General features: G+C 46.9%; 2 protein-coding genes across 3 annotated transcripts; one reads left to right on the top strand and one right to left on the bottom strand.

Moving 5' to 3' along the window:
• Window positions 1–1,459: 1,459 nt before the first annotated feature.
• Window positions 1,460–8,200, bottom strand: NT5M (5',3'-nucleotidase, mitochondrial). The gene is made up of 5 exons (XM_030284782.4): window positions 6,957–8,200; window positions 5,228–5,328; window positions 4,745–4,805; window positions 4,300–4,414; window positions 1,460–4,155 (listed from the first exon to the last, which is right to left on the bottom strand). Exons 1-5 carry the CDS (start codon window positions 7,218–7,220, stop codon window positions 3,998–4,000), a joined length of 699 nt encoding a protein of 232 aa, XP_030140642.3. The 5' UTR covers window positions 7,221–8,200; the 3' UTR covers window positions 1,460–3,997.
• Window positions 8,201–10,448: 2,248 nt separating this feature from the next.
• COPS3 (COP9 signalosome subunit 3) lies at window positions 10,449–23,953 on the top strand. Of its 2 annotated transcripts, XM_002191388.6 has the most exons (12): window positions 10,449–10,573; window positions 13,270–13,399; window positions 14,278–14,390; window positions 14,494–14,543; window positions 15,404–15,496; window positions 16,212–16,391; window positions 17,318–17,458; window positions 18,504–18,677; window positions 19,502–19,588; window positions 19,879–19,992; window positions 20,571–20,651; window positions 20,970–23,953. In XM_002191388.6, exons 1-12 carry the CDS (start codon window positions 10,519–10,521, stop codon window positions 21,021–21,023), a joined length of 1,272 nt encoding a protein of 423 aa, XP_002191424.1. In that variant the 5' UTR covers window positions 10,449–10,518; the 3' UTR covers window positions 21,024–23,953. The 2 variants fall into 2 exon arrangements, with proteins under 2 accessions (XP_002191424.1, XP_030140437.1); XM_030284577.4 differs by lacking the exons at window positions 10,449–10,573; window positions 13,270–13,399 and having other exon boundaries at window positions 14,323–14,390; window positions 15,336–15,496.
• Window positions 23,954–25,076: the final 1,123 nt, after the last annotated feature.

Below are 25,076 nucleotides of genomic sequence, written 5' to 3'. Positions count from 1 at the left end.
TGAGCACGAGCTAATGAGCACCCCAGCTAATGAGCACCCGAGCTAATGAGCACCCCAGCTAATGAGCACCCGCTGGTTACTGCTTCCAGGACCCAGGGGCGAGCATCACTTGTTCCCACCCTGCCAGGGCCTTGGGCCAGCTCGGACTGGGGAGAAGTGGGATGCTCTCAGGTGGGAATCCCCTGAGGGGGAGTGAGTGTTTGCACATTTGTCCAGCAGCTCCTGCCCATCCTGGGTGCAAAGGCTCCCACCAGCACCTTGAGCACTGTTCTGTGCCCTGTGCACCATCTCCTTACCCCTCTTCTCTGCCCCTTCCTGCTTTGGAAACTGCTTATCACCTGGAATTTATGTGATATCTGCACTCTGAGGCTTTTCAAGGGGAAAAAAAGGCATGTAGGAGAGCATGGAAGAACAGAACAGACACAGCTGCAGATCAGGAGTTCATGATGCTCCATCAGGATGCAGTCCCTCCAACTTGCCCCATTTTCTACTGGAAATATGACCCTGGTCCCAGTGCCACCTTCCAGCAGCCCCAGCTCAGGGCAGAGCTGATGTCAAACCCTCTGCCTCCATCCCTGGTCTCTCCTCTGGGGAGCTCCCGTGAAGGGCAAGGGTAGTGGGGATGGAGGAGGAGCTGTGGCCCAATGTTTGCTGCCAGGAAGGCCCAAAAAGCAGCTGGGAGGGCAGAGAGATGCTTGTGGCTCAACCAGCCCTAGAGCAGCTTTATAAACCCCACAGCAACATCCTGGGGAGGTGTACACCCAGTTTTGTTTGAGCTGGCAGCTGAATCACCTTGTCCCCACGCTGGCCAGGAGTCCCTTGGTGTCCCAGCTCCAGCAGGACTACAGATGTGACCCTGGTAACCCCTTGTGTCCCATCCTGGAGCCACACCAGTACAAGGAGCACAGAATCAGGTTCTGTCCTGTGATCCTGATTTTCCCACTCCTGCTGGGATGGTCCCACAGTCCTCCCTCCCTGGCTCTGGTCCCTTGTGTCCAGCTGGGCTATGGCATTGCAGGTTCTGCTCATGCACAGGGATTCCCATGGCACAGCCCCACAGAAGGCACGGGAGTCCAGACACCTCACAGCAGTGTGTGGGTGTGGAGCAGCCAGCAGTGATGGATAAGGCATAAAATCCCAGGGAGAGACATCCCACGGCAGTCCCAGCCCTTTTTATAGCTTCTGCTCTGGGGCCCAACAGGACACACACTTCACAGCTCTATTTATTATAAAATATCTTTAGGAAGATGAACTCTACCCCAAACCACCCCTTGGGCTTTATTTCTGCCCACAGGGACTGTGTCTAACAGGGTGAGGGCACTGCCAGGGCAGCAGGGCTGGTTCCAGGTTTTCTGGACAAGGGGACATTCCCAAACCCGGAGGTGAAACACCTCCCATCCCCACACAGAGTCACAGCTGGGAAACTGCAAACCCCAAACTCCATTTCTAGGCAGCTGGATGCCAAACAACCCAGTGTTTATTGCAGTGCTTCTCATTTGCCTCGGGTTTATGGATGTACATTCAAAAACAAAAGCTCTGTGTATCTCAGCTGGACACAGACAGGCTTGAATGATGAATGGGCCGATGGAGTCACCTCCTGGTCCCGAGTGTGGGAGCAAACTGTGCAGCTACCAGCTCAGGATCTCTTGTGCATAGAGCTGGAGACTCAGGCTTGAGAAACTCCAGCTCTGCTTTCAAGTATATTTGGTGTGGTGTATTTATCTCTGGCATCACATCTCACCATGGGGAAAAGTCCTGCTGGCCCCAGAGAGCCACATCCCTTGGGTCTGCCCCAGCCTCGGGGGAAGATGACAGGTTTGGGCAGCTGCTGGAGAGATGTGCCAGCTCATTTTGGCTCAATAAGCAGGGTGAAGGCTCTGGGGAGCTTGGGCAGCTCATATTTACATGGTACCATTAGTAAAAAACCAGCTTGGACCCCATGAGCGGGCACAGAGGGGCCAACAGCTGGTGGAGGTCTGGTGGAGCCAAGGGGTTCCTGATGTTCAGCAGCTGCAGCAGCTGCCCATGGTGCTCCCACATTGTCCCAGCTCCCAGCCTGCAAACCCTCCAGCCAGCCAGCTGCACATCCTAAATAGACCCCTCCAAACCAAACCCACTGCCCAGAGAAGCACACAGTGGTTTAAACAGGAAAGAAAAATGGAAAAAAAAAAAAAAAAAAAAAAGAAAGAAAAAAAGATGCTTGTGGTATGTAAGTCCCACTGCCCTGGGCCAACCATGCTAACTTTGTAAACTCCTCCCATCCCAAGAAACAGGGCAAGCCCCAAGTCAACACAGGCCCCATCCCTGGCCCTGCAGCACCCAGGGAAGGCACAGGTTCCAAAGCACCAACTCCAGAACCCTCCAGGTCCTGGCTACAGGAGGGGTCTGGCTGCCACTGCTGAATTACATTATTTGTTGGTTATGTAGCTTTAAGTTCATGTCCTTTTGTTGATGGGGTCCCACAGGAGAGCAGAGAGGCAAAGCAAAGGTGTGAGGAGGGTGCAGGGTGGCGAAGTCCTGGCTGCCATCTCTGCCTGTGGGGTTATGTGTCCAAGTGGGGAATTTTACTGCTGCAGCCAGCAAGTCCTTGGGCCAGGAGGGCAGTGGGATCCTGGACAGAGTGGGGACACACAGCAGCAGGGCCCGATGGCCTCTGTGGTGTCAGCAGTGACACACCCAGCTCATCCCTGGGGTGGCCCAGCACCAGCTCCCACTGGGGACAGCCGGGCTGTGGCTGCCCTGTGGCAGTGGCACAGGCAGGGAGGGGATGCCAGGCTCTCCCAGCAGCTGGGATGTCTCTCTGGGGCCAGGAGCAGCAGTAGTAGCAGCTTTCTCCTGCCAGACAAGGGGCTGAAGTTCAAGGCAGGACTGCTGCGGGCTCAGAGAAGCAAAAATGAGACAAACAAGTGAGGAAGAGGCTTGGACACAGCTATGCCAAAAACACTCTTAGAGCTGTCCCTTGGTCTAAACCCTCCCTTTTTGGTGGCCAACTGCAGCTTCCCAGCAGTGCTGGCTGCTCCCAGAGCTCAGCAGCCCCTGCACTGTCCCCTGGCAGAGGGGGCTGGTCCAGCTGCGTGTGCTGTGACCCCTTTGCACCCGCCAGGCACTGAACACCTCTCTGCAGGGGCCCAGAGCCAGGGGAATAGGGCTGGCAGCATGCTCTGTCCCCAGACATCCAGAGCTGGGGCTGTGGTGGAGCACCAGAACAAACTACCCTGTGCTACAGCTCGTGGGCACCTCTCATGGGCTCCCGTGCTGGTTTTGGCCAGGGTAGAGTTAATTTTTTTCACAGCAGCTTGTATGGGGCTCTATTTTCTGTGAAGAAAATTAATTCTGCCCTGGCTGAAACCAGCACAGCTGCCCAGACTTTAACAGCAACATCCCCCAACATCTTCCCTTGCAGCACGTGAGCACTGCAAACAGCATCCATGGATGTGCTGGTGACAATTCTCCACCAACACAGGGACAGCCTGGACAGCTCCTGCCTGCTCTCCCTGCCCTTCCAGCCACCCCTCTCCCCAGATCCAGGCACTGCCAGGGGGAAAGATCTCCTGAGGCAGCCCCTTAGGATGAAACCTTGCAAGGATTAAGCAAACCACACACGATCCCCGACCATAACGTGGAGGAGAGGATGGAGAGCTGGTCTGTGCCGTGCAAGGCAAGGGCAGTGACACGCTGAGGGTGACCTTGTCCATCAGGAACGTTGGGCTGGCCCTGTGGGGGTGCAGATGCAGCACAGAGACCCCAGGAGCCAGTGGGAAATGCCCCCCAGCCAGGCTGTCAGGTCCACAGGCACAGTCCTGCTGTTGCTCCCTTGTAGCAGGGCTGGGCTGGGGTCTGTTTTTCAAGTCCAGGTGACTGTGGCGCTTCAGCTCACCCTCCTCTTCCTCTCTGCAGCAGGGACAGCGTCTGTCTGTCTGTCCATCCTGGCCTTCAGCAGGACTCCACAGGGACACAGGCAGGTGCTGCAGCCCCAGGTGTCCGTGGGGGCTGGTGTTTAGGTGGCCTGGCCAGGTGGGAGGCGTTTGCTGTCCAGAATGGCCTTCCAGTCGTCAGACCAGGAGTGCAGCCGGCGGCTGGGCGGCTTCAGCTGCAGGTGTTTGTTGTGGCAGGCAGTGAAGAGCACGTGCTCCCAGGTGGGGTTCTGCTCTGCCCCTGCAAGGCAAGGAAGGTCAGTGGTCTGGACAACTCTGTGAGACACTGAAGTTGATTTTACTTCAACACGAAGAACCCAAAGTTACAAAAACCAAACACCCATCCCTGGCTGCCTCCAGCCACTGCTTCACCCTCACCCATTACCTGTTATATCAGGTCTGTCGTCTATAAGCAGATCAGCAGAAACCACCGTCTTATCTCGTGTCAAAACAATCTGCTCAAGAAATTCGGGGCCAAAGTGCTTCTCCACCCAGGCATACTGGAAGGCAAGAGATGGTTGGTGAGCTCAGGGAAGGCTGATGGATGGGGCAGGGGGTGCTTGGTGGAGTGGAAGCAGCCCTGGCCCCCACACAGGGAGGATATCTCTCTTAGTAAGTTCATTAGTGGGATGGATTTGGATGCTGCTGGAGTAAAAGTTATTTGAAAGTCAAGCAGCTTTTGATGTCATGATGAAAGACTAAGACCAAGAGCCTCAGTGCATGCAAATGGATGGAACAGGTAAATTTTACAGCCAGAGGCATGCAGGGGTCAGACACATTTCACTGGGCAGCATGGATGGGACAGAGAGCTGAGATTTGGGCCTGCTCACCTTCTCATAAGGGCAGTACCGGTACTTCTTGATTGGGCTCGTGCAGATGAACACATCCGTGCTGCCACGAGGAGAAAAACAGGGGCAGAGTGTCATTCTGGGCCAGAGCAGGCAGCAGCCCAAAACCAACCATCCACCACACACAGATCAAACAGATTTAAGACATTAATCCCCCATCTCACAGAATCCCACAATCATATTCCCCTTTCCACGACCTTTGCTGGGAGCAGAGACTGAAGGAAGAGGCTGCACATGGCTGATGTTCTAGGTGACTGCTCCAGGAGTCAAAGCCCTCTCTCCCCTGCACATGGCTGATGTTCTAGGTGACTGCTCCAGGAGTCAAAGCCCTCTCTCCCCTCCCTTCCCTGGTGGCTGGGAGATATTTATTTTTAATGCCGTTGTTGTATCAGCACTTCTGCCAAGAGGTGGATGTGAAGACACAGCTGCTCCTCTGTCCATCCCCACATGCAGGTTCATACTCACTCTGCCAAATTTGCCATTTGCTTCACAGCTTCCACAGCCCCAGGGAGTGGGTCCAGCTCGATGAAGAAGTTCTTGGATTCCCAGATGCTGATAGCTTTTTCCTGTGAGGGGAAAGCAAGAGGTTACTGCACTTATTGCAATTTTTCCTGCATGTGCATCCTCCTCACCCTTTGCTAGGACAGGGAAAGCAGTGGGAGCACCACCAGCTTCAGTCCCTCCTGCTCACACCCCTGCCTCTGTGGGTGCTTCTGCTCCCCACCCCATGCAATTCAGATTGGAGATGCTCTGGAACAACAACAACAACAACAACAACAGAAAACCAACCAAACAAACAAAAAAAGCCCCAAAAAACAGGCTTGGTTTTGGTTTTGCCTCTGCAGCCCCACACACAGAGGGAGCTGCACCTTCCTGTAAAGCCAAACACCAGAGATTATCCAGATCCAAACCAAACCCATCCAAAGGGATGGATCCACATGGATCCAGCTGACATGGCCTGGTGGCCCTGCTCTACCATGATGCTGTTCAGGCACAGGTGCTGTCTGGCCTGTTTGTCTCCATGAGATCACTTAAAATACAGGTACATTACAGGAGGAACCACATGAAAACCAGGACTGCCCTGAGGTCAGGTAGTGCAAGTTTTGCTACTTGTTCAGCCCAAGGTTTTGGTGGTTTTACATGATCACAGCAGACACAAGATGAGCTCACTTCATTTAACACATCCAAAGTAGTTACGATCAAGAAAGAAAAAAATTGTTATCATGTGTTAATCCTGCCAAACAGGGGTTTGAGCAGCTGCTTTACTGCACAAATGATGTCCTGCACTTCCCTCTCACCACTCCCAGCCTGGAAGGACACTTTATTCCTTCAGCTCATCAAATTGTTTAGGACTTTGCCCATGGGAGAGCCCTGGACCTTATTCCCACTCCTTTCCCTGTAACCATCATAATCCTAACAACAGGAACACTTTTATTTACCATAACACATTTCAGCAAGTGCAACTGCAATCCATGGATGAGACCACAGACATCCACTGGGATGGGAAATTTGCAGAGGCAGAAACCAACTCTTTACAGCAGTCAGCCTGTTGCTGAATGCTAAATTACAACATTGAAAGAGCTTCTGCTTTTAAGCTTTAATTATTAAAATGAATGTAATAATTTCTGGCATGGGAGGGCTTACGTTGTTTTAATTTTAAGTAAGCCATCAAATGAAGCATCAATTGCATGGTTTGTTCTGATCTGCTCTGCTGCATCCCACCCCTCACATTGCTCTTGAGGAGCTAAATAATCCATCTTGGAATGGTACCAATCCAAATCAGAGCTAGAACAACCCAGCTATACAATCTGGGGTATTTCAAGTCAGATATTCTGAAATACCCCCTCTCCTTGCATCTGTCACCGTCCAGGCATGCAGAGAAAAAGTCCACTAGGCCATCATATCATTCTGGTCTAATGGAAGATGTCCCTCTCCATGACAGGGGGTTGGAACGAGCAGGTCTTTAAGGTCCTTATCAACCCAACCCATTCTAGGATTCTAAGCAAGGCACAGACATGCACAAAAAAAAGCCAGATTTCTGGGGGAAAACCCACTGCTGGAAGCCCTCCTGTGTTGCTGTGGGAGCTTTTTGGTGGCTCCTACAGCCCTCCCCAGCCCTGCCCTCAGGAGCTGGGGGTCAGAGGGTCCCTGAGGGGGACAAGCCACGCGTGGAGCCGGGGGAAGCACAACTCACACTCAGCTCGGGTTCCAGGCGCCCGTACTGCTCCGACACCCAGAAGCCCCTCCGGTCCTCAAGGGCAATGTAGGGCTTGTCGGGGTACCTGGCTCTGAATTTCTTCAGGAAGCCTCCCTCGAAGTCAGCCAGCACCCCATCCATGTCCACCAGCACCCGCAGAGCCCTGCGGGACCCCGCTGTGGGGCCGAGCCCCCTGCCCAGCCCGGCCAAGGGGCCGCAGCGCCGGGGCCGCAGGTGCAGGAAGCTGCTCAGCAAAATCATCGTGGAGAGGGATTTGGGGCAAGGGATGGGGGATCTGGGGAAAGGGGTTGGAGGATTTGGGGAAAGGGGATCAGGGGAGGGAATGGGAGGCTCAGGGAAGCAGGTTCAGGGCAGGGGATGGAGGTTTGGGGCAGGGAATTGAGGGTCAAGGGATGGGGGACTTGAACAAGGGGATGAGAGGCTCAGAGGAGAGGGCTCAGGGAAGGGGATGGGGGTTTGGAGCAGGGGAAGGGAGCTCAAGGAAGGAGATAGGGGCTTGGGACAGGGGATAGAGCCTTGGAACAGGGGAGGGGGGCTCAGGGAAGGGGACAGGGGCTTGAGAAAGGGACTGGGAAGTTTGAGGAAGGGGATGGGGCTTTGAGCAGGGGAAGGGGGCTTAGGGAAGGGGATAGAGGCTTGAGGAAGGGACTGGGGAGCTTGAGGAAGGGGATGGGGGCTTGGGTGAGGGGATAGAACCTTGGAGCAGGGGAAGGGGACTCAGGGAAGGGGATAAGGACTTTGAGGAAGTGACTGGGGAGCTGAGGAAAGGGATGGGGCTTCGAGCAGGCGATTAGACCTCCAAGAAGCAGATGAGGAGCTTGGGTCAGGGGACAGGGGGCTCAGAGCAGAGCGGGGGGGGCTCTCCAAGCAAAGCGCGGGGGGGTGCCTCTATTTCAAGCACGCCCCGAGGCAGCGGGCAGCCCTGCCAAGCGCATCCCTTTGCAGCAGAGGGAAGGAGCGGCTGGGGGCTGCCGGGGGGGATGCAAAGGCTCGTCCCGGCCCTCAGCGCGACCTCCCCTTGCCCGCCCCATCCCTCCGTGGCAGCGGGCGCGGAGCGGCGGCGGGAGGGCGGCGGAGCTCGGCCCGACCCGGCAGTGCAAAGCCCAGTTCCTCTTCCCGGTGCCTGCCGAGCCCGGAGCGCCGGCACCGCCTTAAAGCGGCACAAGCGCCCTGCGACAGCGCGGCGGCCCCGCTGCCCTTCCCCGCCTTAGGCTGCCCCAGCCCCGCTGCCCCAGCCCCGCTGCCCTTCCCCGCCCTGAGACTGCCCCAGCCCCGCTGCCCCAGCCCCGCTGCCCTTCCCCGCCCTGCCCGCCTCAGTTTCCCTCGCTGGCAGTCTTTGGGATACCCAGTCCCCCACCCGCTGCCTCCCCCATGCCCGTCCCTCTCTGGGGACGCACGTAAAATGGTGATTTTCTGCATAAAACACACTTGTTTTTGAGAGTTCTTGCGCCGTGTGACAGCTCTGTCCCCACGCGTGACAGGAACCCTTAAAAGCCAATTCCCGGAGCCTAAAGAAGCACACACTGTACCAAAAAAGGTTCGGTGTTCTGATCAGATAACAAAGATCTGTTCAAAAAACACTTTGGGGGTTAAAACTGATGGAAAAGAGGGAGTTCTCCAAGTGGTACTGACAGGATTAGGCAACCACTGAGCTGGGAAATAAAAGTTTCTGCTCGACAGCAACAATAAGGTTCCAAAATATTTAATTTTTCAAGTGGAATGTATTGTCCTTGTTTCATAGAGAGGGCAAATCTGCTGTTGGGATCGGGTGACCTGGGGAAGGTCACAGAGGGAAGGCAGGAAGGAATAGCTGGCTGGACACGCTGGTGATCTCAGCTGGGAGGGGAATGTGTGAAGTTCAGGTCTGTTTTGCTTTCACTTGCACCGCAGGCGTTTTGTTTCCTTCAAGGAATGGGATTTCAACACAGCTGGGTGTTCCTGACTAAGCAGGGAGGGAATATATGAAAATTTATGGCTCCCCAGGCAGTGGTCAGAGCACCGAGCCTGACAGAGTTCAGGGAGCATTTGGAGCTCTCAGGCCCAGGGTGGGATTTTGGGCTTGTCCTGTGCAGGGCCAGGAGTTGGACTGGATGATCCCTGTGGGTCCCTTCCAGCTCTGGATATTTTACAATTCTGTGATCTCCACTCAGGCTTCCTTCATCTTTGCAGATACTGAACACATTCCCTGCCTGAAACAGCTCCAGGACACGCTGCTGCAGCTCCAGAGGGATGGAAAACACAGATCCATGTGTGAAAAATGCATATTTTATAATTGGCTTTTCACAAATATTACAATGAATATTATACATGTAATGTTAGAAAGTTATGCTGTATTAATTCTCTTAAGTAGTGTGTTAAATATAGTTTTAGGTTCCAACATAATGTTAAAATAGAGACTACGTATGTGGGGGGAGTTTTTTTTTAGGAATGAGTTACTTGCTTCGAGGAACACCTAAATCTTCCAAAGAAAAGGAATTTATGGTTTTCTTATCAGAGGGAGCTAATTTCTTCAGGACTTGCTCAAATTCGAAGACACCTTGGGGATTAAAATAAACAGTTGACATACAACATACAGAGTTCTTGTTTTAAATAGAATGTATGCATAACCATGAAAGATATATGAATATGCAACAGGCTATTGCTTTTAAGGTTATTCCTCTGTTCACAAGGCATGCTTTTTGTGACTTAGTGTCCGAGAGCATATGGCCATCCGTAATTCTTTGCATTTTATTGTCTTGTAATTGTCCAAACTCTAAACTTTATTACTCTAACTGTATTACTATTTTTATAACCATTTTATTATTATTAAACTTTTAAAATTTAAAAAACCAAGTGATTGGCGTTTTTCACACACGTGTTAACCTGAGGGATTCAAACCCTGCTACCAGAGCGAACATTCCACGCACTCAGCCCAGCACCACCACACCATCAGAGGGGGCAGAAGGGATGAAACCTCTGCGGGTGCAGCGCAGCCCTTCGGGTGGGCTTCACCTCCCGGCCCGGGGGCAGCGGGAGGCACCGGCCACGCGTGTGGGGAGGGCCGGGTGTCACCGGGGTCCCGGCGGCGCAGGGTCCCTTATCACATGGGCCGCATGTCGCGGGGGCCGCATGTCGCGGGGGTCGCAGTGAAACGCGGCCCGCATGTCGCGGGGGTCGCAGTGAAACGAGGCCCACATGTCGCGGGGGTCGCAGTTACACGAGGCCCGCATGTCGCGGGGGTCGCAGTGAAACGCGGCCCGCATGTCGCGGGGCCCGCATGTCGCGGCGCTCCCCGCATGTCGCGACAGCGCCATGACGTCACCACCGCCCCTCCGGCGCTGCTGAGTCACGGCCCCTCCCGCGCGCCTGACGCGGGCCCGGCGGTTGCCATGGCGACCGCGCTTCTCGCGAGAGGCGGCGGAAGCGGCGCGCGGGCGGCGGGCGGCGCGCGGCCCCCGCGGCGGGCTCTGATTGGCGGGCGGCGGGCGGCGCGCGCCGCTCCCCCCGCCCCGCCCCGCCCCGCCCCTCGGCGCGCTCGGCCGCGGCGCGAGCCGCCAAGATGGCGTCGGCCCTGGAGCAGTTCGTCAACAGCGTCCGGCAGCTCTCGGCCCAGGGTGAGCGGGACGGGGCCGGCCGGGGGCACCGCGAGGACGGGGCGGGCCCGCGGGGACGAGGGAGGACGGCGAAGAGCGAAGGAGTTGGTCAGAAGGCGCGGGTGACGGCGCGGCGGGCCGGGGCCTGCCCGCTCGCACGGCGCTGCCTCAGGCGCGGGTCCGCGCTGCTGCACCCCCGCGGCGGCGGGGCCGTGCCGGGGTTAGTTCGGGACAGCCCCGAGAGGATCCTGGTGGTGTGACAGGGCCGGCGGTGCTCTCACGGAGCTCTCCCAGGGCCGGTGATCCTGCCAAAATCGGAGCCTTTAAAATAGGGGGAGGAGCGAGCATCGCTAGGGATTTAAATGGGATTCTGCGGCCCAGCCTGTCAACCCCGTAATGAACAGACTGGTTGTGATAAGTGTGATTTAAAATATATTTCTGAATTGTCCAAGTGTCCGTGCTCTTAATTTGCAAGCAGAGCGTGGACAGAGAGTCCCGCCCCACCACGGAACTGTGTGACAGATCAGAGACTGTACCCACGTGTCCACAAAGGGTTTTAATAATCACAATTAGAATTCCTCAGTTTTACTGCCAAACTCCTAATTTTACTCTGTGTGGGCGCAGCGTTTCCTGGTTCTTCAACTTTCCCTGTGTATTGATGCTCTGTGAAATGTGTTCGGACTGGTCTCTGCCTGGGATGTTTCCTCCCAGAAGCTGATCAAAAATTGATGTTTCACACCATGGCCCCAGGTTTTATCTCTTGCAGTTCTTGGGTTGAGCTCCAGCTTTCTCCTACTCTGGTTTCACGCAATAAATACAAATATTTCTACTTTAGAGACAAGTTATGCTTGCAGGGTGTGGGTACAAAGCAGATGGAAGATGGATCCTTGTACTCCTGTAATTGTGCTGGAGAACTTTCTGTCACAGAGTTTTGGGGATGCAGAAGACTCAAGGGGAAGCTGGTGGGCTTGATGGAAGTTCTCCCATTAGGGATGAGCCAGGGAGATGTTCTCTGTGAGAACAGCACAGTAAGGGCATGGACTTGATGGAGCAAGTGCAGATGAGGCCACCAAGATGATTGGAGGGATGAAGCTTTGAGGAAAGGCTGTGAGAATCTGGATTGTTCAGCCTGGAAAAAAGGCTCTGGGGTGGCCTAACTGTTGCCTTCCAGGATCTGGAGGAAGCTACAGGAAAGATGAGGAAAGACTTATTTATAAGGGTTTGGAGGAATAGGAAAGGAGGAATGGCTTCATAGTAATCAGAGAATAGGGTTAGATTGGATATTAGGAAAGAATTCTTTCCTGTGAGGGTGGGCAGGCCCTGGCACTGAATTGCCAGAGAAGCTGTGGCAGCCCCTGGATCCCTGGAAGTGTCCAAGGCCACGTTGGACAGAGCTTGGAGCAACCTGGGAGGGTGGGAGGTGTCCCTGCCATGGCAGGGGATGGAATGAGATGATCTTTGAAGTTCCTTCCAACCCAAACCCGTCTGGGATTCTGTGAAAGTAAATCCAGAGCCAGGAGCTGGATGTGAGAGCACTCAGGAGCAATGTGTGTGTGCTTGTGCTGGTTCCTGGCTGGCATTTGGCCACCTGAGAGGTGACAGAAAGGGACATTTAGTCGGGCCTGGTACTGGAATTTCTGCTCAGACTGTAAATTGTTCGGTGTGTGGGTAGAGAGATAGGTCACAGAATCCCAGAATGGTTTGGGTTGGAAGAAACCTTAAGGGCCATCTCTTTCCAACCCTTGCCATGGACAGGGGCACACTCCACTAGAGCAGTTTGCTCAGAGTCTCTTCGGGGTTTGTTTTGTTTTGTAGAAGGGATGGATTTCTGGAATAGGGAGGACACCAGAACTAGGGATTTGCAGTGCCTGAGCACCATGATCAAAGCACAGAGAGTTTTACAAGCCCCGTTTCTTCCCATGTTCATGCCTTTTTTAATTCCATATGGAAGAGAATGGTTTTGGAGGTGAGTGTCTGGGCTCTGGTCCCCCATTTGGAATTTTGATCCCTCTGTCACTTCAAAACTAACATTTCACTGCTGGAATTTCCCTGCTTTTCCTTTCTCAAAGAAAAGGCCAGAGACCTGAGGGTAGTGTAAATCTCTCTGAATGGAGGCACTATTCCTCATTTTATGGAGACTTTTGTTAAGGGTGAGTGAAGCTCTGTTTTTTCCCCTCTAATCTGCAAGGATTGGACATTGAAACAATACTCTGCTTCAGAAGGACATTGTTTTAATTCATTCAGTTATTTGCTATTATGGGAGGAAGAGCTTGAAAGCAGCTCATGGGAATGGATCTGCTTTCTTTTATGAGGGTTTTGGGGCTTGCCATACCTCCCTCATTCAAAGTAGTCACTTTTCATGACTATTCACATAGAATAACACTGTAGTTTCAATTGTACAAAGTAAATTTAAGGACAGGTTTTTAAATACTTTTGTTGTAGGTACTTAATTCTAACTTTAATGTCTACTTCAAAAAAATGCTTATGAGACCTGAAAGTTGAGTAGTGCTTGAGGACCAGCAAGGAACAAGCTCTGGTATTTGTTTTATATTAAAATAAAATGTGGTGTGCAGAAAATTAATGCCCGTTTTATTAAAGAAAATTAAAACTTGGGGTGATACTATTATTTCCTGCTGTTACATGAGGAAGCAGAGAGGTGTGGGAATGGGTGAATGTACTTTAACTAGGCTTTGACAACAATGCTTTTTATTTTTCAGGGCAAATGACCCAGCTTTGTGAACTGATCAATAAAAGTGGAGAGCTGCTAGCAAAAAATCTTTCCCATCTGGATACAGTGCTTGGTGCCCTGGATGTACAGGAACACTCACTAGGTGTTCTTGCTGTCTTGTAAGTGTTGCTTGCTTTTAAGTAAATACTAAAACTTCAGGCAATGAGCTGAAGTGTCAGACAGGCAAAGCTTTTTGTTCTGGCCCTGGGACAAGTTGCCTGGAGAAGCTGTGACTGTCCCATCCCTGGGAGTGTCCAAGGCCAGCTTGGACAGAGCTTGGAGCAACCTGGGACAGTGGAAGGTGTCCCTGCCCATGATTGATTCCAGGGGATTGGAACTGGATGGACTCTGAGGTCCCTTCCAACCCAAACCATTCCGGGATTCTATGATAAGTGTTTTTCCATATGTGTTCAGAAAAAATGTGTAGAATGAGCTTTTAAAACTTTATTTTCAGGGCATATTTTCACTGAACTGTAAGCATGGAGCCAGATGTTTTATTCCAGTCAGAAACAGGCTTTTATCATGGCTCTTGAGCGTTTGACTGTAGACAGCACTGAGGCACTTGCTGCTGTCTGGAGTTCAAGATAAAATTGAGTTGCCTTGGGGATGCTGAACTAAGGTGAAGATATTTAGTTCCAACTGGCTGTATCTGACGTCAAGTGAACTATCTGCAGGTTTCACTGCCATTTTAAAATTATCTTCTAAGGGAAAGATCAGAATTCTAGCGCTTGTTCTACTATTCTTTCAAAACAAAATACTGATAATACTGAAAATGATCTTTGCTATTGTAGCTTGCACTAAACTGATAATTATGCTGTGCATTAAAAGGTGTTTTCAGATGTTGTGGTGCAGCTACTGGAGAAATCCTATGCCATGTTTCATAAGCACTTTGGATTTCTTTGCAAGAACCTACATGCAGAGACTTAGCAATGAAAATGTACCTTTTTTTATGAACCTCCAAGCAATAAATGCTAAACCTTTTGTTTCTTTGTTTCAGGTTTGTGAAGTTTTCTATGCCCAGCATCCCTGACTTCGAAACGTTATTCTCACAGGTGCAGCTTTTTATCAGCACTTGCAATGGTGAACACATTAGATATGCAACAGACACTTGTAAGTTAAGCCTAATTTCAGACTTGATATATTTTTGGATAGTTTGGTTGTACTGATTTTTTTCACTGAGGTGTTTTTCTTGTTTGTTTTTTACTGTGTCTAGTTGCTGGCCTGTGCCACCAGTTAACAAATGCCCTTGTGGAGAGAAAACAGGTAAGCAAGTACCATCTAGTACAAATAAGTTACTCCATACCCAAGGCTTAAAGGGGGTGTTACTAGCCTCTTACTCCATAAAGATTTGCCACTAACTTCACATCAAGTGTTTCAATGTAGCTCTTTAATTGTTAAGTTTACTGAAAGGTAATGAACCAAACTCAAAATTCTAAGATTTCTCTTAAGGAAAACCTAAGGAAGATAATTTTGGGGGGAGAAAAGTCACCTAAAAACATGTTTTCCCACACAAAATAAGAGATCTGTAGTATCAAGAATGTTCTTCAAACAATGCATGAGTAGAGGAGGGAGCTGCAAGGGTTATTAGCACTGCTGAGTCAGTGATTTTAGTCTCAGTGTTATTCTCACTGGTATTACATAATGATCTTAATTAAATGCCTTAAAATATGCAGGAAACTTGATTAAGAAATACTTGACCAGTGGTTTTGTTGCTAAATTCTGACTTTTCCAGGCCACTTTGGTGAAGTCCAGCCTGAGACAGACCAGGTCTGATCTCTACTTTTAAGTGAACTGAAGTGAGAACCTTGTTTTTAGTATTTGTTGGGAGTTTGGACAGAGACTCATTGAGTCAAGGAAGGTTTTTTATTGATACAGATTACTGTATTCCTGGTGAGATTGGCTTTGTGGAGCAGAATTGAGGACTTTATCAGGAGAAATTGTATAGTCAAGGTTAATTTTATTTTCCAAAAGACTGTGATATCCTACAAAAAGGGAACCTCAAGTTAACTATTACTTAATGGAACCTGTCAATTAGTGTTATTTTTCATTTGTAAGTGTCAACATAAGATCCAATGTGCTGCCATCTATGAGAAATTATCTGAAAGAGATGTAATTTCTGACAGCCCCTGCGAGGAATTAGCATTCTCAGACAAGCCATAGACAAGATGCAGATGAACACAAACCAGCTGACCTCAATACACGCAGATCTCTGCCAGGTAAGGGGATCACAAGGGCTTTTTGTGAGAATAAAAGCTTATAAAATACCTATAAAACTTCAAGAAAATGCACATTCACATATTGCAGTGTAAGAATGGATTTTCAACTGGATTTTTTTTTCTTCTAGTATTAAATAATATGATGTACTGAAATAAAATCCAAATCTGATATAGAGATTAATTATTAATTTTAAATGTTCAGTGCATGTCCCCAGATCTTTGGTTTTGTTGATGACTTCAGAAGGTCCTTTGACATCCCTTCTCTGTGGGCTAAAAGTCACACTGAACTTAACTTGGGTGGTATCAGTGTAATATCCAGCTCCTGTCTGCTCAAGTCTGACAAAAGACATGTTTGTCGTGGTGTCTTTGGCCTGGATTTGTATTTCTGTCTCATTCTTGGCCCCTGGGATTTAGGGTTAGACAGGAATGTTCAGAGCGATATTTAGTGCTGCCAGCACAGTAGTCTGGCAGTCCTGGAGTTTCAAACAGCTTTGTCAGAGTTTATTTCTTTAGGAGTCAGATCATTTTATAACAGTTCGTAATCTGTGCTAAAGATTTTCAACTTGTGTTACTCCACTATGGACACGCTCTGTTTTTTAACTTGTGGGAGACTGATATTTATGCAGTAATACTAATTAATTTAGTTTCAATTCCTTCTCATGGAAACTTGAATGGAAATGGCTAATTTATGAAAACTTGATTTATTTTCTTGTAGCTCTGTTTGTTAGCAAAATGCTTTAAACCTGCCCTCCCGTATCTAGATGTGGACATGATGGATATTTGTAAAGAGAATGGGGCATATGATGCGAAGCACTTTTTATGTTACTACTACTATGGTGGGATGATATACACTGGGCTAAAGAACTTTGAAAGAGCACTCTACTTTTATGAACAGGTAACTTGAAATGAAACCATAAGTCTGAAGTGTGATGTCTGGAAAGGCAGAAGTAGATGTGTAATAGTGCTGAGAAAACACAGCACCTTTGAACTGGCACAAGTACGTTGTGTTTGGAGGTGTTTTCTTTTAAAGAAAGTCTCTCACAGCCTTATTGCACCATAAAGCTGTGCAACTCAAAGAGTGATGTTAAATTTATCTCAGTATAAATATTTTTCAGCTGCCTGCTTGAAACTGCAGCACAGAAACAGGTCATGGGCTGACACACGGTTGTGTGTCCTTAAAAAATAGTCCAGTGGCTTTGCTAAGGCCTTTGCTACTTTTATGAGAGGAGTTATATTTTTTCAATGCTGTTATAATATTTGCTGGTTTTGCTTTATCTGGGAAGGAAATAAAAGTAGTAAAATTAGGGAAATGCTTGTGAAATGTGCAAAACAAATTGGTGCAGCATTTTTCTTTTTTGTAAATGAGGGGCAGCTCTTGAGTAGTTCCAGTATCATAGTGAACTAAAATCCTTTTTCCCTATTCTGCAGACCTCTGACAATATAATAGCTTTATAGAACCTCTTTGAGGGATTGTGTAAATCCAGGTTCACAGGTAGCTATTGGTGATTTCTGGTACAACTTTAGATAGATTCCAAGGAAGGAAGTTTTGATTCTATCTGAGCAGATCTATTTTAAGACAGGCACCACTGTAATGTGATATGTTTTGAGTAGCTTGTATAAAATTTCCTTTCTTTTGCGTACGCCTGGATAATTAATTTTGACAGAAGTTAGTTAAGCTTCAGCACTCAAAGGAGAATTTCATATGTTACTGTATTCTTTCTACATGCAGCTTGAAATTGAGTTTTTTATTCATGCAGTAACTACCAGGATCTACCAGTAAGCAGACTAAATTTCTGTTCCATTTCTTTCTCTCTTGCTTAGGCAATAACTACTCCAGCCATGGCAGTCAGTCATATTATGTTGGAATCATATAAAAAGTATATCCTAGTTTCTTTGATACTACTTGGCAAAGTTCAGCAGCTACCAAAATACACTTCCCAGATAGTTGGTAGATTCATTAAGGTAAGTATTGCAAATGCATCTACATAATAAATCAACAAATCTGAATTTGTAAGTGTGTAACAGTGGAACGTGTCCCTGTCCATGGCAGGGGTTTGGAGTAAGATGAACTTGAAGGTTCCTTCAACCCAAACCATTCTATGATTGTATGATGTCAGTGATACAGGTTTTTAAAATCTGGGAAAATTTCAGTGTTGAATAGTACTAATCTGTATTCCTTTCACTGATACTGCACATTCCTTTATAGCTTTTTATGTTAAAATTTTTTAAATACTCATATTTCAATTGACTTTCAAGCTGCAGTGTCATTATAAAAAAGATGTGACCTTTAACTTCATCTGATTGAAGCAGAAAATTAAACAGTTTATTCCCAAACCCCAGCTTTTTAAAGAATAAAAGTTTCTGAAAAAACTGCGAGTTTGGAGTCTGTAAGCATTCAGATTAGAAGGTGTAGGTGGGAGACAAAACTGCTACTGAGAGAGTTCTGATCCTCAGTAACACAATTCTAAAGTTAGTTCTTACTTAACACTGAGTTTGTTGATTTGTGACCAAAATTCTAGAGATTTCCAAAATTATTCTAATTTCAGAGACTAATAAAAAAGCTGAAAACATTTTAAGGTAGTTTAGGTGAACTGGTTTCACCCTCTGAGTCTTTGCTGTCCATGCTGTGACCTGAAGTGGTCAAGGACGGATGTCTTAGAGGGCAGAACAAATATAATGGATGGGCAGTTACTGGCAATGCTTACCTCAAACTCAGCTGATCAATTGAGAGTTGTTTCACACTGCTGTAAGTAAAACTGCCACACAGAGGTCCTGGAATTATGTTTATTAAATGCTACACAGCAGTAATACAGGTTTTAGTGTGTGTGGGTCTGTCATTGCCATAAAGCCATGTATGGGCACCCTGTCTTTTTTATGAGAAATGCCCAAGCTACTTAAATTTACTTCAACGCCTGCATGGCTTCTAATGTTGGAGCACTGAATAGGTTTTGTGAGGCTGGGTGAACACTGTGTTCTTCAAGAAGGGTTCTCATTTTTCTAATTGCAGCCTCTTAGCAATGCTTACCATGAATTAGCACAAGTTTATTCAACCAATAAACCCTCGGAGCTTCGAAATCTGGTGAACAAACACAGTGAAACTTTCACAAGAGATAACAATATGGGTCTGGTTAAACAATGCTTGTCATCTCTCTACAAAAAGAATATTCAGAGGCTAACCAAGGTAAGAGAAACAGTGAACAGTTTTCTTCTGTGAGAGTGTATTTCTCAAATATATTTGATTTAGAGCTAAATGATAACATAGTAATGTGGCAGAGAAATCACTTAAACTGAGACTTGTGTCTGAAACAAAGGAGACTAGAATGCTCTGTATAGGAAAACAAATCAGTTGGCTGCTTATGCATTATTTAAAAGGTGATTCAATCTGTCTGTCAGAGGTGTTTGCCCATGGGGTTTTCATAGATAATAAAAAAAGTGAGAGCTGCAACCCAGTGACCTTCATCCCTATTCAAAAAATAAGAAAACTGAACTTTACAGGCCACTTCATTAGAAAGGAGTGAGTGAATAGGAGAGATTTTGGAAGTGTCTGAAATAAAAGGAAAAACAGAAGCGCTGAAGTTATTTGCCGAGAGATCAGAATAATCCTGAAATGTGATTGGGGAAAGCAGGTTTTTTTGCAAGCTCAAATCATATTTGTTGCAGTAGGAAAAAATCTCATAAGGAGCTTAGTATATGCATCTCTTGAAGGAAATTCAAGGGATGGAGAGTCACTTTTTTGTGTAAAAAAGGTGAGAGAAAGAGGTTGGACGTGATCAGGACTGTCTGGTGTAAAATGAAATTGCAGGAATGAGTAATGACTCCATACGTGCTCAGTGTAACAAATTAATGTCTGGAGGAAGGACTGACTCACTCTCACTCTTCAATAATTCTGTGTTCCACTTGTTCCCTCCCATCAGACTTCCACAGTCAGGTTACACAGGCCATGAAGCATCAACAGGAAAATCCTTAACATCCAGTTTTAACACTTGAAAACTTTCTAAATTTCAGACATTTTTAACATTGTCATTACAAGACATGGCAAGTCGAGTGCAGCTGTCGGGGCCCCAAGAAGCAGAAAAATACGTCCTCCACATGGTGAGACCTCTGACCTGGGGAAGCTATCCCATAATTAGTGTTTGGGTTGGCAGTACACATCCTGAGCAGCTCTTCTTCAGGGTGGAGGAAATGCTGACAGTGTACTGTGGTGTTGAGACTCTTCTCAAAAAATCTAAAAGCATTGTAAGATAAGGCATGAATCGTGTTTTTGGGAAGCTGTGGGAAGTAAAAGCAACCAAGTTAAAGACAATTCCACAGAGTCTGTGTGTTGTAGTTATCTGAAATTCTGTTCTTGCTGATAACTTCTATTAAACCCTCTATCATTTCAGATAGAAGATGGTGAAATCTTCGCAAGTATTAATCAGAAAGATGGTATGGTCTGTTTCCATGATAATCCTGAAAAATATAACAATCCAGCTATGCTTCATAACATTGATCAGGAGGTAAATCTTTTACTGCTTTTGGAATTCTTACCAAAGAACCTTAGACTGTAATCAGAGAGGTGCTGGCAGGAGCCAGTGTAGTAACTTAGATATAGAGAGTGAAGACTGTAAATCACTATATTACTATTTCACAGTATTTTCGTGGGTTTTAAATTAGTACTCTCTCTCTCAATATGTTCCCTGTTTTGTCCTGCACAGCTTGAGCTGTTTTAGGAGACTGACTGCTTGCTGTTGGTGATGGGAAGATCCTTGAGTGGATTAAAAAGATTGTTTTTAGAGTTTTAAACTTGAAGGATCACTTCCATTGGCTCTCAGTAATCTGCCTGTAGGTTAAGGTGGTTGAGCCTCAGGGTACTGTCTATCAATGGCCTTAAAAAGGGCTGTTAGGAATACATAGATCAAATGAAGGGAATAAAGTACAGTCTGAGGCTTTTGTTTGGGACGTGAGGGATGTGAACATTTTGATTTAGAACTTTAGTGGTGGCAGAAATTACTTGTTCTACATGGCACAGCCGTGAAATGTGTTGAAGATCAGGTACAAGCTGGACAAAGTAATCAATTTCATACATATTTTTAAGATGCTGAAATGTATAGAGCTAGATGAACGACTGAAAGCCATGGATCAAGAGATCACTGTGAACCCTCAGTTTGTGCAGAAGGTAATGGATTTAATGTCTTGTCAGAGTATGTAAGAAATTCATTCAGTGCAGTGAGTATATTGTACTGAATGTCAGTATTTACAGTGTTGTTATTACGCATTATTAATAATATGTGCATAAACATCATGACACATCGTAAAGATAATTTATTAATTTTAAAAGTGCTTTTCCCTAATTAATCCTGCAGTGATTTCAACCAGAAAATTAAGTGCATGTTATTTCATAGGCACTTTATTTTCCTCCATGTTCACTTCAAAGAACTGTCATTCTCAAGCCTGCAGACCTGTTTCTGAACAGAACTAACTCTCTCCCTTTCAGAGTATGGGCTCTCAAGAAGATGACTCAGGGACCAAACCATCCAGTTATTCTTGAAATTAATGTTGCTCACCACTCCGCTTTCAAGTAAAAGCTTACGAAAGAATCACGCCTGGAACAGGGCATTGAGGAGTTCCATAAAGAGCAGAGAGAACTGAGCTTTGCTTTTCACCTGGACATTAAGAAAATAAAAGAACACCCTCTCAGTACTGTATAATATCAGAAATATTCTCTGCAAAGAAAAAGGAAATCTCAAAAGAAACTTGAAAGTCTGTTGTGGATTTATTTATCTTCAGATTAACATTGTTAATGCATTAAATAATCTGCCTTTTGTTTTAAAGGGTTTGAATGTTGCCGTGTTTCTGTAGCAGTCCTCCTCTACTGCAAAAGAAAGTGTTATTCAGGGAAGAATACAAACTAGTGTTGGTTCACTTACAAGATAATTACTGGTTCATTGTTCTGTATTGAACTTGGCTCAAAGTGCAGATTTATCATATGTGTGGTGGGGGCAGAGAGGTGGAGTTCAAGCAAATCATAATGTAGGGAATTTGCATATGCCCAATGTAGCTGGTGCTGTCTGTTAAATGAGGAAATAAGAACTGTTCTTCCAAAAAGGATGAGGATATCAACATGTCCTTGTAAGGAAGTTTGCTGCAAAGTAAGAATCATATATGGAAAACATACGTGACAGCTGTTTATGATTTTAAGTTTCTGTTGCAAAATATCTGCTAATATTATTTGCTCTTAGATGAAATTTATTAGACCTAAACAAAAGGATATTTGGAAAACACTGGTGTTCTGGAGGATTCTAGATAGGAAGTTGTTTACACTGAAAGAAATTTAAATGTTTGTTCCTGTGCAACTGGCATGAAGGTATTCAACAGGCTGATAGTTTCTTTGGTGGAAACCTGTATTTCTGCATGGAACATAAATAGAATTCTATACAGCTCTCAAAATGCAGGATTTTATTCAGATATAATGTGTTGGAATGGTACCTGGTTTTTAATTTACTATTTTAAACTTTAAAACTTTGCTATTGGATTCTTTAAAGTGCTTCACCCCTTAAATCGACAGGCTGTTTAATTTTCTGTCATTCCTCGTGTATTTGAAGATTCTCACTGTTCAAACACCTTCCTGTCAGGCAGAAATAAACCTGTCATCAAATCAGAAAACAAGAAGCTCAACAGCCACTGCTTCCTACTGAAACACCTGGCCAGGAGCTGCTTGCTCCTGCTGCCCTGCCAGCTTTTTTCCAGGTGGGAGCTGAGAATTTCTGGCTCTTGCTGTGAGAAGTTTGTATGTATTGAGGAAACGTGTCCCAGGTTGTGGTTGGTGGTGGAGGATGTTTTTTAAAAGTATAAAATAGCAGTTTAGTAGTGAACACATTGGAGGTCCATAGTGTGAGTAGCTCATCACTTCCTGCCTGAGAGAATTCCATTGGGACAACTTTTATATCTGATCTTTAAAGCAAAATCTTGGGGTTTTTCATAACTCACAAGTCTTGCAACTAGAAGAGATCTATGACTTGGAAGTTTTTTTGCCTCATTAATCCTGCAGTGATTTTAATGCTGAACATACAGCATTTTCCCCTCTGGTCCCATGGAAGTATTAAATGAGTAATTAGTGATGCTGTGGCTGAGCCCAAAACAGGGTGGTTGTTACAACCACATGTGTCACTCACAGAAGGGACTGCAAACAACTGACCCCAAACCCCACCCATCCAGAAATGTGCCTGGCTCAACTCTCCTTGCCAGTGGCTCCCTTGCCAGGGCAGAATGTATTCAGGATGCTGTCAGAAAAAAACAGGAATGTCCATTTTTACACTACTAGTTCCTATTAGTGAGCATGGATTTATGTGCTGAGATCTGCAGGATGGTTTTCCAGCTGTGGAATTAGAAGTAAGCTAATCCATGCAGCTGGTGAATAGCTCTAGATTTTTCTCTTCTTTTTCCTTGCCCAAAGTAGATAAAACAAATCCATGCTCACATCAAAAGGATGGCAAAAATAGCTGTGTAATAGTTTAAAGTGATATATTCCATTACATATCTGATTTTTAAGAGGGCAAATGCTTTTAAAGTCAGAGAACGGCTGCGGTTCCTTTTCTGTCTGTGCTGTCAATGTCTGAATTCTGTTAGAAATTCAAAGTCAGGTCCCACCTGTAGAATCAGTAGATAAAGCATTCACCAAAAGTGCTCCAGGGAAGGGCTTTTAAGTCCTAGTTTGATAAACACACATGATCTGGCATCTGCATGTCTTGAGATAGCACTGAAATTAAGTCAGATTTTTAATGAAGCGGCTCCTTCCAAGTCTTGGAACTAATTGCCTGGGCTGTGGTCAGCTGAGAGGCTTCGAGAACACTTGGGCTTTCTGGTTTTAATTTGTATTTACTGCAGGGAAGGACTTCTGCTGAAATATAGGAACACTGCGTGCTGTGCTGCTCCCAACTTGGACTCTCAGAGGTCTCGTGGCTGTTCCTTCCCATCCTGCATGGTCACAAGATGTGTCCAGGGAATACGGAGTGCATGCTTTGATATCTGACTCTGATTTTGATGCATTTTAATTAGCAAAGACACAAAATGCACTTCTGAAGGCAGCATCAGATGTGCAGCTGCAGTTCACAGCCACAGGAGGGGTCTCTAGGCCAGTCACGGTGAGATCTGGAAATGTTTCTAAGGAGGAATGGTTGGAAGCTGTGTCCAGCCAACCCCCACTCCTGGTTTTGTGCCACTGAGGAGCCCCAGAGCGTGACCTGTGCTGAGACATTGCTCCATGGTGTAACTGCAGCTGCCTCCTCCTCCTCCACAGCTCCCTGTGTGTGCCACAGCACAGCCACAGCCCCGTGTTTGTGTTGTCACAGGCCATTTGTATAACCCAGGAAATGTTCTCCGTGTGGCCACGCTGGCCCGGGAGCTTAGTCCTGAGAAGTTGTTTAAATGTACTATTGGAAAATAAAGATAACAAACGAGTCGTTCTTAGTTTGTCTTAAATGAGATTGTAGGTCTTTTCTATTTGGGGTTTTCTTAGTTTTTTGGGGGGGATCTCTTTGTTCTGGTTGCTTTTCAGGAGGTGATTTTGGCTGGCTGGGGAGGCTGCTGGTTGCCTGCTGTGTGTGGCAGTGCCCTCTGCTCCAGAGGTGCTCAAACCCTGCTGGTGGCTTCTCGGAGCTCTGCTGAGCAATTCCAAGTAGAAATAATCTTTCTTTGGTGTCTTGAGACGTGCTGCTGCAGGTCCTTGTCTGAGATGAGCTTTGGGATTTTGGATGGAACGCATCTTCACTGGTCTAGTGAAGATGTCCCTGCCCATAGCAGGGCCTTGGCATGAGATGGTCCATGAGGTCCTTCCAACCCAAACCATTCTGGGATTTGTGTCTGAGCTCTGTGTTTCTGTAACAATCCATCTTGCTGACCATCTGCCTATTGTTTTAATCAGAGACATAATTATGAGTCCATGAGTGGCTGTGCTTGGATCCAGAAGTGTGTTGTGTAGTGGTATCAGCAATAGCTGCTCTTTCTTGGGATTAAAGTACAAATTCTACTCAGTTGAATAATCTATGCTGTTATCTACCTGAAAACTTATTCTTTTTGTTCAGATTCAGGTATTTAAAGTTCTTTAAGTGGCAACTCCAAGGGGCAGGGTGGAATCTGGTACTTTATTATTTTGAAGGTCAATAGTTTACATGGAATTTGGTTTAGCTTTCCATCATAGATTCTTAGAGGTAAATAATCTTTTAATACTTAAATGTGATACCCTGAAGAGAAACAGGAGTTGTTTAATGGAAATAAAGAGCCTGAACAGGCTTAACTTGGGCGTTTGCTTCCCTGCCCTTCCCGGGCTGTACCTGTGCAACCACTTCCACAGAGCCGCTTTATAAATCGGGAAACGACAATATTGTGAAACCTTCATTTGCCATAATCTAACATTCTGAGCACTTTAAGGAATTAACACAGACGGTGGGTGCTGAGTCTCCAATGGAGAAGTCACGCCGAGCCTGCGAGAACATGGCACCGCCCTGAGGCCGAGGAAAGTCCCGGGAAGGGGCTCTGCGACAGCCGATGGCAAAGCTCGTTGATGCGGCAGGCTCCAACCCGACCCCGGTTCCGATCTCGGCCC

This window comes from Taeniopygia guttata, chromosome 14 (genome assembly GCF_048771995.1).
Source record: "Taeniopygia guttata chromosome 14, bTaeGut7.mat, whole genome shotgun sequence".
In the NCBI taxonomy this organism is placed as follows: domain Eukaryota; kingdom Metazoa; phylum Chordata; class Aves; order Passeriformes; family Estrildidae; genus Taeniopygia; species Taeniopygia guttata.
The sequence above is the reverse complement of the archived record's forward strand: the minus strand, read 5'-3'. Positions and strand labels throughout refer to the sequence as shown.